The following is a 13,791-nucleotide window of genomic DNA, read 5'->3' on the forward strand; positions in this document are numbered from 1 at the left end:
GAACTGCGTCACGACACAGAGGATTCAAGTATATTCAGACCAAGTGTCATGAAGAAGCGACAGCAACGCAGGTAGACTGGAGACAAGAGAAACAGGACAGAAGAGAGAGGTGTCGTCAGGTATCAGCTCAAAAGCAATCCTCGCCTCTTGCTTTCAGCCCCTGGAAAGCTATGACTCACTTTTTCTGAAGCAGCTAAAAACTGAAATGACTTAAGGGGCTACCTTCAGGCATATTGGTGGGAAAACACATTTCCTTACATGCTTTGATGGAAGAACACTGGATGATACTCAAAACTTCTCAGAAATGAGAAAGGTTGGAACCAAAAAGGAAGGTTAGAAAGAAAAAGGTTATGAAACAAGCTCTGAACACATCTAGCCAAGAGAACAGAGAGTGAACAACTTACCTTCAAATGAGGGAGGCAAACGAACACACAAGAGACTGTCGGCCTGAATTATCAAATCTACTTCAGTTGCTAAAATAAAATCCTTCTCCTGCATTCAGCAGTGAGTGCCCTCATTTGAAGGCCTCTTTTTTCTCCTTGTAACCCAAGAATACTCATTTCCTCCTGAGCTGCAAGATAGCTTGTAATGACTCTTGCCACCTTTAACATATGTCCTACAGAATAACCTAGGCAATCTTGTAACAGCTCATTCTTCAGTCATTTTTCATTAACAAAATAATCTGGACCGAAAACACCCAGAAGATGACTAAGATGTTCATCCTGGAGCTTTTGGAAAATAGCTGGGCAAGCAGAACTCTCACCACAGGTAAAGTTTACCCAAGCAGAAGACAAAATTTTGTTACAGGACAGGCCAATGTTATGAAATTAATTCCCCCATTTGCTCAGGGCTATTACAAGATTTGCTGCCCTTCACGTCGAAGCTAAGCTGTCTTTTCAGACATCTTAACAAATACATCACAACAGATATTTTACTACAAGCAAAACTCCAGCCATGTATTAACTTTGCATTGTTATCTGCTTCTTCTCATCACTCCAATGATAGGATGAAAAGTCATACTGCTCGGTAACACACTGCTAGATGGCACATGGATTGTATGTGAACAAGCATGACCTAAAATCCTATATAGAAAAGAAAAAACACAATACCAATTCCACATGCAAACATAAAAAGGACTTCCTGCCCAAGCTCTGCTTGGCATAGCAGAATTTCCCTCACTTAAAGAGGAGCAAATATTTGTTCAAATTGAGATAAATACTGTATTCCCCATTCTTAAAGTTTCCCAAAATCAAGCGGTAGTTCCCAAATCAGGGTAGAATCTTTGCCAAATGGGTTAAATAAAAAGGATGTAATCCATGATGAAGAGATCACAAGAATCCTGGAATGCAAGAAGGAGAATTAAATAACAAAAAACAATCCCCCCAAAAAACACACCAAAACCACCTCACTTCTACAAAGTGAGTTCCATTAATCCAATGTAATACAGATGACAAGACGGTCAGCATCGTATTCTTAGACACATTACAGTACCCGCAAACACCATTCCAGTTCCTTGAAAGACACTATAATTAGCATCCAAAGGACAGATCTTCCCCTTCGGAATCTTCTGATATTGGCACAGGTGGAGTGTACATGTTTTATTACAGAGATATTTATAAAAGCCTCTGGAAAAAATTAAACATAAGGACTTCCCTGCTTCACATATTCACACAGTTATTCAGTGTACAGTACATGACGCATGTTACTGGAGGTACATAGCCTGTAAAAAAACCTGAACCATCATTTTTTCTTAAAAACAGCTGCCCAAACAAACTATGTCGAGAAATCTTCACCCAGAAAAGGCACCCTTGCTCAGAGAAAAGAAGTTTGCTTGCAAGGAAGCCGGGGGGGGGGGAAGCGATAAGTGTGTAACGTTCCACAGTTCATCTAGAACTGCTGCAGCCCACTCTACATTACAATGTCAGTGGCTGTTTATGCTCTAAGGAAGTACAGTAAGTACAGTACAGCCCATTCAGGTTGCTGGAATGTCACTGATCATATGCTCAATTGCATCTATTCATTAGAAAAATTCAATCCACAACAGCAGCTGCATTTACCACCACACCCCAAACGCCATCCAGTTGCCCCAGGTGATTCCAGCGGTTTACCAGCCCGCAGGACAGACGCCCCATGCTCCTGTCCCTCTGCAGCGACTCTAAGTTACACTTCCACACCCAAGGAGTTTTATTTACTGAAGAACAGTACATTAGCAGTGCTTTTGGCTTCAAGCTTTTGCAACAAAAACGGTCCGGCCTTTTGCAGTCATATTCTACAAGTTTCAAAACAATTTATGCTGCACTAATTATTTTTGATGGAAACTTGCTCAATAATTACTGTTGAAAGGATGACTTAAGCAAACAACAGACAAGTTACTCCATTTGTTTGAGAAGAACTATGACTAATTATGTGTGTAGTTTTGTTTTGTACTTCTTTTAAAAAAAAAAAGTGCAAGCCTGGCTTCTTTCAGGTCAACAGCAAAGTCCCCATTAAATTCTGAGGGCCAGATTTCACTACAAAATCATAAGCTACACAATGGCTGAAAAGAAATCTTTGTGAAACAACATGGGTCATTTAAAAAGGCACTGGCAACTTCCTAATCAATTTAAAAAAAACCAAAAAAAACCAAAAACAAACAACAAAACAACCCAAAACATTTTCACATGTAACACCTATGATGACTGTAACTGAAAGACACAAAAATTTTGTATTTACTTCATGAATTACACTGCATTTTATGTATTTGTTAAGTTTACCAGTTAGCTTATAACCAATTTCCTGTCTGTGTGGGTCTCTCATAGAGCAAGAATAAAGTAATAAAATGTTATGATGTTTCCTTTTTATTTAATTAAACCAATTTCAATTTCATCTTAATACTTAGAGTCACTTAGGAAGAACAGGGAGCTACAAATCCTACCTTTATGTTACCTAATAGGTAACATCTCTTGTAGTATGTAAAATGGTTGTTGTTAAAATCTAACCATGCTACAGATATGCTAGATGAGTGGAGCTAATAAGAGTAATAAATAGCAGTATCCCTTCCCCAGCCTCTAGAATTTGTACTCCTTCCTTCTTAATTGTCACTGCTCCCCTTCAGCCTTCCAAAAATCCTTATTGTAGCCCAATAAACAGACTGAAGAAGAATCCCGATCCTTGCATGGCGTCCACCGGAACAGATTACCCACAAGGTTAGGATTACTTTCCAGTGTTCCATCTAGAACACCAAAAAGCATCAGCCCAAATCCAACTTGAAAATGGAGTTCACATAAGATCAAACCAAATAATGTTATAGCCATCTATTCATTCTTCACAACTTCCTAGAATGCCCATGATTAGAGTTTCTTATGACAAATAGGCAAATTCAGGACACTTGCTGTTAACAGCTGATTAGTGTATCATGAAGCAGGATGAGGAGCTGTAAGACCGGGGGGGGGGGGGGGGGGGGGGGCTTCAATGCCCATTTACCAACCCCACACTAGCAGTGGGTCCAGAGGTAAATAAAACCATCCCTAAAGAAAATGAAGCTGACTTCACTTCTCTGTTAAACCAGAGATCTGTTAGCTGCCTACAGGAGTACAGGAGGTGTCCACGCGGTAGGCATTTAAAGCCTTTGATTTGCAAGCAGGGACAGGGTAGCTTGGGATGGCTGATTTACTGCACATCATACTCTCAAACAGTTCAGCATTTGATTCAAAACAGCTCGGGCACCAGGAGGGAAGGAAGAATCTAGAGGCAGTAATCAAGTCTGTTACCATACACCATGCCATACCCAGGGCCAGATACCATTCACACCATCTCAAGAAGCCCCATTCATTCACAGCCCTCCAGGACAGCCAGCCTTCATACGGCCTGGTCCCACATTAGGAAACCCAGCATTTTTAGCCACAAGACTCCAGTTTTGGAACACCTATCTGGACTCTAGCCAAATGTGATCCTGCTTACGCTTAGGTTTGAATGCCAAACACACCTAAGGGATAGGCCAAATAATGTTGTCTCCACGCAACAAGTCATAGCTAGGGAGAAAAGCTAAATGTGAGGATGAATGGATCATGGCCAGTGAGGGAGGAAAAAGAAAAAAAAAAAAACCAACAACCAAAAATGTGCAGCCAAATTCAAGGAGGTAGCAAAAATCTCCACATCGGAGTCAGAACTGGGCTTATTCTCAGTGCTTTATAAGAAGTAATACCACTGTATGAACATTTAAGTCAAAATAGCTAAAGATATTAAAAACTTTACACATATAGTACATTACATTGCCTTTAATACCAAGACGTTTTAACAGGTGCTCAGGTATTTCTGTTTTATACATTGGCTTAACATTTCTGTGCTGTAGTGTGCTCAAAGTATGTTCCAAGATTTCAGTCCAACAAGCCTGTTCTGTATGTGAACGATTTGTCTATGTAACCTACCAAATGTGCATTTCCAATCCAGAATCCAGCTGTGCTCATTTAACCTTGGCTCATACGCACAGGGAGTGTTCTCATCCTAAACAGCTAGGGAAATTTAGAGGGCAGAGTTCTAAAAAACACTGTGTTTTCATGGCATGCTTAAGATCAGAGAAAATCCCTGGTTTCTCCAGTTAAATAATTCAGTACAGTATCTTGGTTCACTGGACTAGGAAGTGTTTAGTTGTACTGCAGCACTTCTCATTGGATCTGCAATCTACTCTAGCTCTGATTATCTCACATAGCATAAACTCTTTGGAATAGAAACAGCACTAATTAATGTCTATATAGCTCCAGAGAAATGCAGACTGTTTATAATAATGCCTGATGTTAGTTTTGTTATACAGATTCAGAATGTGGTCTAGGAGAGCCAAGAGACTCACACTCTGCCATGAGCGAATGGAGGTTAAGCTTTGAAATGAAGGAAATGCCACCAAAAGCGCTTTGGTTTTAAATCTCTCCAATTTATATCAAGGACTATAAATGGAAACGTTTCAGCTTGTCAACAACCACCATTCAATCACACAGGAAAAAAGTTGTTTCTACAACAATCAGAATCTGAGCCCAAAACAGCACTTCCATCTCTAAAAAAGCAAAATTTTGAACTATTCCTGGACAGAGGTAAAAGTCAATACCAACACTGGAAGCACATGCAACATGAAACCAGCTCAACGCAAAAAGACCACGTTCTGCACCAGGTGAAAGATCTTTGAATTAAGAATACATTCTAGCATCAATCTTGGAATGACAAAAGCAAGCATCTCTGTGCCAAGTTCCTTATCTGAGACATGGCTACCACCTCTTGATAGAAGCAGAGAAGGTGAGGAAGAAAAGGTGTGCGCCCAACCACTGCTGCTTCCCAAACATCCAGCCAGTTCCACCCACTTCTAGCAAACAGCAGGTGGGCTTCTTCAAAGACCATATACTGTCTCTGCCATTTCTTTAGTTGCTTCTGACAGTGAACTGAGCTTAGATATGCCAGACAAAATTCCACCCTATTACTCATAGCTAAGGCTTGTTCCAGTATTGAGGGGAAAAAAAGAAGAAAAGAAGGAAAAAAAAGGGAAAAAAAGAAAAAAAAAAAGAAAAAGACACGCTACCCTGTTCAGCCTTATATATCAACTGGAGAAATCATAAGAGAATCATACAGGTCACCATGACCATCTTTAACATGAATTAACCCCATACTAGGCACATCTCTCAACAGCAAGTCCATCTACTCTGCTAGTCATACAGCAACACGACTGCCAGAAGAAACGGTGCATTTTGTCAACTGGCAAGCTTGAGAACTTCCATCAAAATCCTTTCCTCAGTCCTGAGTATAAACTCATTTTGAAGGCAGTGACAATCCCCCTCCAAACTCATACGTACCTGATCGCAACCTGCATTCACCAGTTCCTGGAGCATCTGCCTATTTACTTCAACAGCTGCTGTAGTGCTCGACTCATTAGCAAAAGGCAGCAAAGAGTATCTAATTTCTCGCAGAGCTTTCTGATATGGTCCAAACTTAGGTGTTTGTCTCATCTGCTGCTGCCTTGCAGCATCCTTCCCTATTAAAATCTTAGGGTCCAGAGAAGTTTCACTGCCTGGTCCAATAGGTAGTCCTGAAGATTTGGATGGTTGCTTTAAACCTTCTCGAATCTCTTGTAACCTTTGTCTGCTGTTTCCAGAATATGTCGTAGCAGGAAAAGTCTTTGGCCTCATTGTTAATCCAGTTTTCTCTGAGCATAAATACAGCTTTATTCTTAGTTTTTTTAAATTACTTTTTATTTCGAAAAAGTGTCGCTTGATGGTATCAATTTCTTGTAAACATAATCCTTCAAAGAGAAAAAGAAAAGGCAAAATTCTCAAGAAACTTCTGCCAACATTTTACTTCAGATCACGATCTTCACGCTTCCTACAGAAAACGAAAATCCTTGGAATCATCATTTTGCAGAATGACAGTGTCTGAAACAAAAGAAAATAGAAAGTACATGCAATTAAGTTGATACTGTAAATGCCTCTGAAGGGACAGCATGAAAATTAATCAAGTGAAAGTGAATCAGTTTAACCTATTAAGCTGTCACAGCTGGATTCCCTTTAATGATTTTCACTTTATCTGTTTTCAAGAACAGGATTCCAAGAGGCTTTCTCAACATAATCAATAAATAATCCCTTTTTCTTTAAAGTTTCATTTTCAAAATAAATTAAAATAAAATCCTTAAGAACTACAACATTTAAGAATTTTACAGTACCTAACTGTTCCCACCCAATTGCATAACCAAATCCTGGACAAGCCTATCCTATTTCATAATTAGGGAAGAGTATGCTCATGAAATATTCCCCCCCCCTAAGATTTTGTTTGTTTTACACTAGCTGAGCTCAGTTTCAGAAGTTTATGAAAAAGATTTATAATGGAAATATTGATGACTCTAACCATAGCAACTTCTGGTATTTCAATAACAAAGTGAATAACAGAAAGACAAGATATTCTGCCTTTCCACATGAATATCTTAGCAAACCCTGAAGGTAAAAATTCTCCCCAGAACTGGAAGGGGGGGGGGGGGGGGGAAGGGAGATAGGAGGGTATATGATATTTCATTAGCTATGCCTAACAGGGTAGAAAGGGAAGAGAGCAGTAGATGGAGCTACTCAGTAACAGCAGAAGAGGCAGAATCAGCTCAGTTAGCATCCCAACACAGAAAAAACAGAAGACTGAGACAGCTTTATGCACCTCTTCTGACAGGCAGCTGAGAACAACTATGCAGCACAGCCAAGCTACTGTGCAACTTGTGATCTCCATGCAGCATGAAGTTACAGCGAGAATTCTACCTTAACTAAGTCTTTGTGGCAACACCATAACAGAAACATTAAATAATGGTGCATTCAGAAGAGGAATAAAAAGATAGCTAAATCAGAAATATCATCTCGCTATTGATGCTGTTTACAAAAGTTTGCTTCTGCTGGTGCTACTAGCACTTGCAAAGTGACTCCTGAATGGTGCTCAAGCCACTTTGTTGGGAAGGTTGGAATTTTGTTCAGTTGTTTTCAAATCACAAATACAGAAGATTGTAACACACCGTATGTTCCTCTCGCTCACTCAGAAGTCGACTGGATTTTTTTTTTTTTTTTTTTTTTTTTAAAAAAGGCACCTCACTTCTGATCATAGCACATTCATCACTGGAAGGAGTTTCTCCAGAAAGTATTCTTCTTTATTTGCACGTGCTCATACTAAAACTCAACTCATTGTGACAACTCTTCCTGTGATAGCTATAGTATTTCCCAACAAAACAACCATTTCCATACATTTACTATCACTTCTCACCGCCAAGCAAACAGCTTACTATTGTGAAGGCCAAGAGAATCTGGACACATTCACCTCGGAAGCCCATCACCACTTCCTCATTAGTCCAGAGTCCACTTCAAGATTGCCTCTACGACCAAGGACTGAAACGCAACAGTGAAGTCAGACCCTAGACTCTTTTATGATGGTTCACCAGTCTGAAATGCAGGAGCACAGATTAATCACTTGAGATACGGTCTACATGTTATGTTCTTACAACACATGCCATATACTCCTCCACGTCTTGGCTGAAAAGTGGTAGAACTCTACCCTGAAAGCTCTAGGATCAAACTACTTCAGAACACACAATGAAGGGCACCCATGTCAGCCTCTTTTCCTAAGATTTAAATGCTCAGTTAACTAAAAGACACCAATAATGTATTTGAGGTCTCGAGCTCCTCCACTTGGTACTCTCTAAGGATATCCTGCAACCTTAACTCATCCAGGACTGAGTGACATAAACGCCCACGTGCACATTGGACAGGGTTTGTCACTTGTTTTAAGGGAAGTGCTAAAGCTGTTCACCTAGATTTTGATATTTCCACAAACAACAAATCAGCTGTTAGTCAATAACAGGTAAAGTTTTCATTGTTCTCAATGAAGACAAAAGCGACTGAAGAATCCCAAGAACAGAATTTTGTCTACTTAGTCAGAATATAGCGAAAGATTAAAAAAAAACCCACCAACATAATAGTATTGCAGCCTTTTTAGGATTACATCATAACTAGCTAGTGCTTAAAAGACACAGAGCAATTAATTGGTCTATAACTGTCTTTTCCTGACAGCAGCAGGTACCATATGGCTGGGTTTGGGAATCTGGGCTGTTCTTCCTTTTCAGTCCCCGTGCCAATCCTCAGGCCTGGGACGCGCTGGAAAAGCTCGCAACCCCCCCACCTTCTTGCAGCAAAGGACTGCTTTCCCACTTACACACATGCTTCACATAAAGAACTTTTGTGACCTTTAGCCTAAGCTCGAGTCTAATAATGCTAGGTCAAGCCAGCTGGCAACTTCGTCAGCTTACGTTTACAATACTGCTAAACCAGAAAGAAACATTGATCATTTAGACAGTACGAATGAGAACAGCAACAACAGTTAAGTACTGGAGCTAACTGCAAGCGTGTTTCATATTTGGGAGAAGGGTTTTTTAACTAAATATGTAAGATAAGCCAAGAAATCAGAACATTAAATATTACAGATGATTTACAAAGAAAGACAAGCTGCCTGCTTTTTAAAATCTTCCTGTGATTTGCATATTTAGCAAGAAATAAACAGGTTGTACGCTCTAAAAGATACGTAGTGTGTCTAATTCTGTCTAAGCATTTCTGACTGTACATCTGGATTTGGATAACTCCAAATCCTTCTAATCTGCACCTTTCCTACAGCATGAATGTATCAATAGCCTTCCTGCCATCACGAGAAATGACTTTTCAGAATAATTTTTGAGCTTCAAGCCATTCTGACTAAACAATCCTAAGCTTTTTTTTCCAAAACGCTATACATTCTGCACTAATTAGAAGCTTGTCCATTATCCTGAAGATATAATATTTCAAATAAGCGCAGCATTACTTTAATTGCATCAAGTTAGAACAATTTTTGAATAACTGATTATATTTCTTCATTTGAGAAATACCAGTAGCTGCTCTGGCAGCAAACAACCAAGCACACTGAAATTATATGCTGATGCCTGTCGTCCCAGCAGCACTAGCTATTCACGCTCCTGCTTCTTCATTCACCAACAGGCTGCGTGTGCTAGTGGCTCGGTGGAGCTCGGACACAGGCAAGAAACTAAAGCTCAGCTGTGTTTCAACAGCTAAGTCCCAAATCCGGAGCTGGCGAGCCATTTCCCAGTCTATAACCGTGCAGGCACTGTAGTGAGCTGAACTAGCGATCACTGCAGAATGAAGGAGTAAAGTTTTAAGAAACTGCTACAACTGCCTTCCCTCTCTAAGTTTACAGGCATTGCTTTGGTTTTTTTGGATCACAAATTCATGGAAGCAGGGACTGTCCACTTTGTACTGGAGGTTTAAGATTGTCAGGGCGTGCGGCGTCAGGAATTTCATTATTATACAAACCCTGCTCCCCTTTATAAGTGGGCACACGGTGAAAGTGAAAAGAAATGAAGTGAGGATTTTCCCCAAAACATTCCTCCTGCTAACAAAAAGTGTCCAAAAGTAACTCTGTGCCTGTGTCCCACTGCCAACCATAAGCACTGGCCCAATCCAGCGCTGTGGGAAACAGCTCACCTTCCCCATCCACAGCAGACCAGCAGTAATTGACCGCAGAGCCTGGACACTCCAATACGCTTTTTTGCGTCATTTGCGCGAGTGCCTTTGCCGGGGAAGGGGGTATTTCAACACGCACACCGCTCACGAGGCAGGAGAGAGGGTGGCGAAGTGCTCAATTTTGGCAGTGACCTTCAACTGCCTGGGAACAGCAGGGCCCCCGCCGCAGCCGGACGGGACCTCGCCGGCTCTGGATGCCCCCGGCCCCCGCCTCCAGGGACATCCCCCACCCCGGCGGGGTCCGGCCCAGGCTCGCCGCCTCCAAGCCCCGTGCCGGCCGGGAGTAGCCCCGGGGAACGCGGGCGTCCCAACCGCTTCTCCCCCAGCCCCAAACCCGCTCCTTTCGCAGGCAGAAAGCTCCCAAAATAAACTCCGGCCGTTTACCAGCAGCTCCGGCCTGCTGCGGGACCCCGCAGAGCCGGTCCCCACGGCGGGGGGGGAGCCGGGCTGCCCGGCCTGGGGCAGCGGCCGCGGGCGGGCGGGACCCCCCTCCCCCTCCCGCCAGGGCTGGGCTGTCACACGGGTGTCCGGAAAATGTCGGAGCGTGCGGGCAGGGCGCCGAGGCTGCCCCGGGGAGGGGGGCACATACACGGGACGCTGACTCCCGCTTCGAGGACCGACCCTCCTTCGCGCCCCCCCCCCTTCTCCACACGACTTCCCCCTCAGGGCACAGCAGTTGGGGGGGGGGGGGGGGTAGCGCTCACACCCGGGGTTGAGAGCAAACCGCCGCGCCCCCCCTCCCCTTCTCTCACCTCCTCGGGGCGCCCGGCGCCGTCGCTCGCCTACCGGGTGCCGTCAGAGAACGGCTCAACAACAACGACGACGACAGCGGCGGCGACAGCGGCGGCGACCGCGACGGCGCTGACCGATCTCCATCTTCCCCCTCGGCCGTCCCGGGCGCCGAGTGCGGGGCGCAGTCGGGACATTCGCTACATTGTTGGCATTCCATTCGCGTCACGTGACCCGCGGCGCCCGCGTCACTCCACTCCCCCCCCCGCCCCTCCCGCCGCATACCAGCGGGGGGAGGGGCTTCTCGGGCGGCAGGGCGGGAAAGGCCGTTAAGGGTTGTCGCACCCTGAGGGGACCGGAGGGCGGAGGGCAGGCCGCCCCCGCGACCGCGGGGGCGGCCTCCCCTCCGCCCTCCGGTCCCCCCCGGGATGCCCTTCCCTAGCTAACTTGTGACACTCCTTCCCCTCCCGCTGGGTTTTGGGGAGAGGGGTGGCTGACCGCTGCCTCCGCTCCTTGAGGTGAAAAGGGATGAGGAGGTATGCGGCTTGGAGGTGCCAGTCCGCTTGCCTCAAACTCTAACTTTGCCCCAAACTTTAACTGTGAATTTTGTGGTGATAATCTTTCACTATTATTCCTTCTGTGACGAACTACCCCCCCCCCCCCCCCCAAAGTAGCAGGACTATCACTGCCTATTTAGGCTTTTCTTTTCATCTCTGGTTTCCTTTTTTTTTATGTATTTGACTTATTTTTCATGCATTTTACCATGTCAAGGGGGCTGTGAGGTGCCAGAGGAGGGCAGCCAGGGAATTCACATCTGGATCAAAAATGCAGACTCAAGTTGCAAAGGATTTTTGGATGCAAAGCTCATGCTTGACCTTGTGGATGGAGCTGCCTGCATCTGAGCCTGTTTTTCATGAAAGTAGGAATATTCTGATTTTAGATACCTCTATGGTCTTTAATAAAGACAATTATCAATGAGAAACAATCCCCCTGCACACAAATACAGCAATGTTTGCATCTGGGAGGCTGGCTCTGACACCTCAGCATGACAGATACACACACTAGCCATAACCAGGGAATACTAATACAGAGTAAGAATGATAAGAAAGTAAGCTTTCCTATATATATATATGCATATATCTAGATCATTAACATGGAAGTATCCTGCAGTCCTGAAATAAAACTTCAAAATTCTCCAAATTCTGTTGCAAAGCTGGGAGGTGCTCATTGCAGAGGCGCTCCGTTTGGCAGGGAAAATGTCAGTCCTGCAAACGCTGCAGACACACAGTTATCTTTAATCACGCGACTACTCCCAGTGCCTTCAACAGGACCGAGAGCGTGTATAAAGAGAAGACTATGCGTAACTGTCTTTCCAGGGTGGGAGCTATATTTACAGCCTTTTCCAAACCGTAGGGACTATTTTTGTAAGTAATATTACTCATGGGCAGTCCTATCTAAGGATATTTCTCTGAGCCTGTTTATCATAACCCTTTTCCTTTTTTTTTAAATGCCTTCCATGCAAATTGTCAATAGTCCTTATAAATGATGCTGGTTTGGGAGGAGAAGGGGATGAATGTTAAGTGACTGCCAGTAGAGCACTACATTTCATGAGAAAAATGCAGCCTGGTGCACAGAAATTGTTTAGCGTCTCATCTGAGGGCAGCCAGTTTCTGTATATAAATTACTTCTGGAATTTCAATAGTGTCATTGACTGGAATATATTGTGGCGGGGAGCGGGGAGAGGAAACCTCCGACTCTGGGGAGCTACAGAAACCCATTAGGTTCAGAGCAGATTCCAGCATTGGCAGAATATTACAGGGTAACGTGGTTCATTTTGCAATCTTCAAATACCTGCAAAACTGAAGTAAATTTTAAATGATATGACAGATGCAGCATGGCTTCATTTTCTGAATTACTGCTGTGCTTAACCGATGAAGCATAGCAACACGATTGCCCAAACGAGAGATTGCTCAATGGCTTGAGACCTTTTCCCAACAAAGTTCAGGCTGGTTTAAAGGAACATCATCGAGATAAAAGTTGCTTACTCTGTGCTAGTATGCTCTTTCATAAGATTTGGTTGTCATCCGCATTTTTAAATCTAGGTAAAACAGATCTTTTCATTTATTTTTCTCCTTTGGAACTGTTTGTTTTCCTTTTGCATTCCAATCCATCTGGGAATGAAACTCAGCTGCACTATTTCACCTCCTGGTTCCAGCCAGCTGCACTTTCTGAACTTCATGCATTTGCAGAGTTGCTGGGTTTGAATTCCCACCAGCAGAGCAGCAGGTACAGGACAGAGGGGTTGAATCCGCTCTCCAGAAAGTACCCGTCTTCCGCTGGTCCGACACAGATGAGGAGACTCTGTAGACTATTTCTGCTTTTAGCCTTTAGAAACCCAAACTATTAGTTCCTCAAAAATACTAAGGAAATTGAAATCAGTTGGGTTGTAGCGTGATACAACTCTGCTAAAACATGATTTGATCTCTGGAAGTTTTTTGGAGATTACTGTCTATCGGTCAAGTCTTTCCTCCCAGCTATCTTCTACGCAGTAAGTTATCTCCAGAAGGAAAGATGCTACATAAAAAGAACAATACAATTTGTCTGTACAAGCAAATCCGTTCACAGACTAGACCATGAGATAATAATCTACCATGAGTAAGGGTCAGTGTGTTTATTCACGGCTCCACTTCAGTGACTCTGCTGGATCTACGGTGATTGCAGCACTCGCCTCCTGACTTGCCTGAGCAGCTGCCGGCCCCGCTGTGTGGGTACGGCGGGAGGGACCACGGCTCCGCCATTTCACATTCTTTCTCCTTCCACCCACCTGAGACAGCGAGGGAAGGGGGAGCTCTCTGCAGCTCCATCGCCTCGCATCTGATGCTCTGTGTCGCCTCATCCCCTCCCCGTACTCGTTTCGCCGTTAGCTGGGCCACAGTGTGACTCTTTCTATGCTATTGTATTTGGAACCAATTACCAAATCGTACTGCTAAAAATACTCCTAGCAACCAAATAATTG

At 43.7% G+C, this 13,791-nt stretch overlaps 1 protein-coding gene across 1 annotated transcript in view; it reads right to left on the reverse strand.

The window, feature by feature from the left end:
- LATS2 (large tumor suppressor kinase 2) overlaps positions 1 to 10,964 on the reverse strand; it is a 51,663-nt gene extending 40,699 nt beyond the window's left edge. Inside the window, exons 1-2 of the mRNA XM_082304737.1 lie at positions 10,799 to 10,964; positions 5,814 to 6,389 (exon numbers count right to left, since the gene is read on the reverse strand). Of these exons, the coding sequence (XP_082160863.1) occupies positions 5,814 to 6,146 (333 nt within the window). The 5' untranslated portion in view covers positions 6,147 to 6,389; positions 10,799 to 10,964. The remainder of the gene's footprint in view (positions 1 to 5,813; positions 6,390 to 10,798) is intronic.
- Positions 10,965 to 13,791: the final 2,827 nt, after the last annotated feature.

The sequence above is a fragment of the Platalea leucorodia genome (genome assembly GCF_965183815.1).
Source record: "Platalea leucorodia genome assembly, chromosome: 2".
Taxonomy (NCBI): Eukaryota; Metazoa; Chordata; class Aves; order Pelecaniformes; family Threskiornithidae; genus Platalea; species Platalea leucorodia.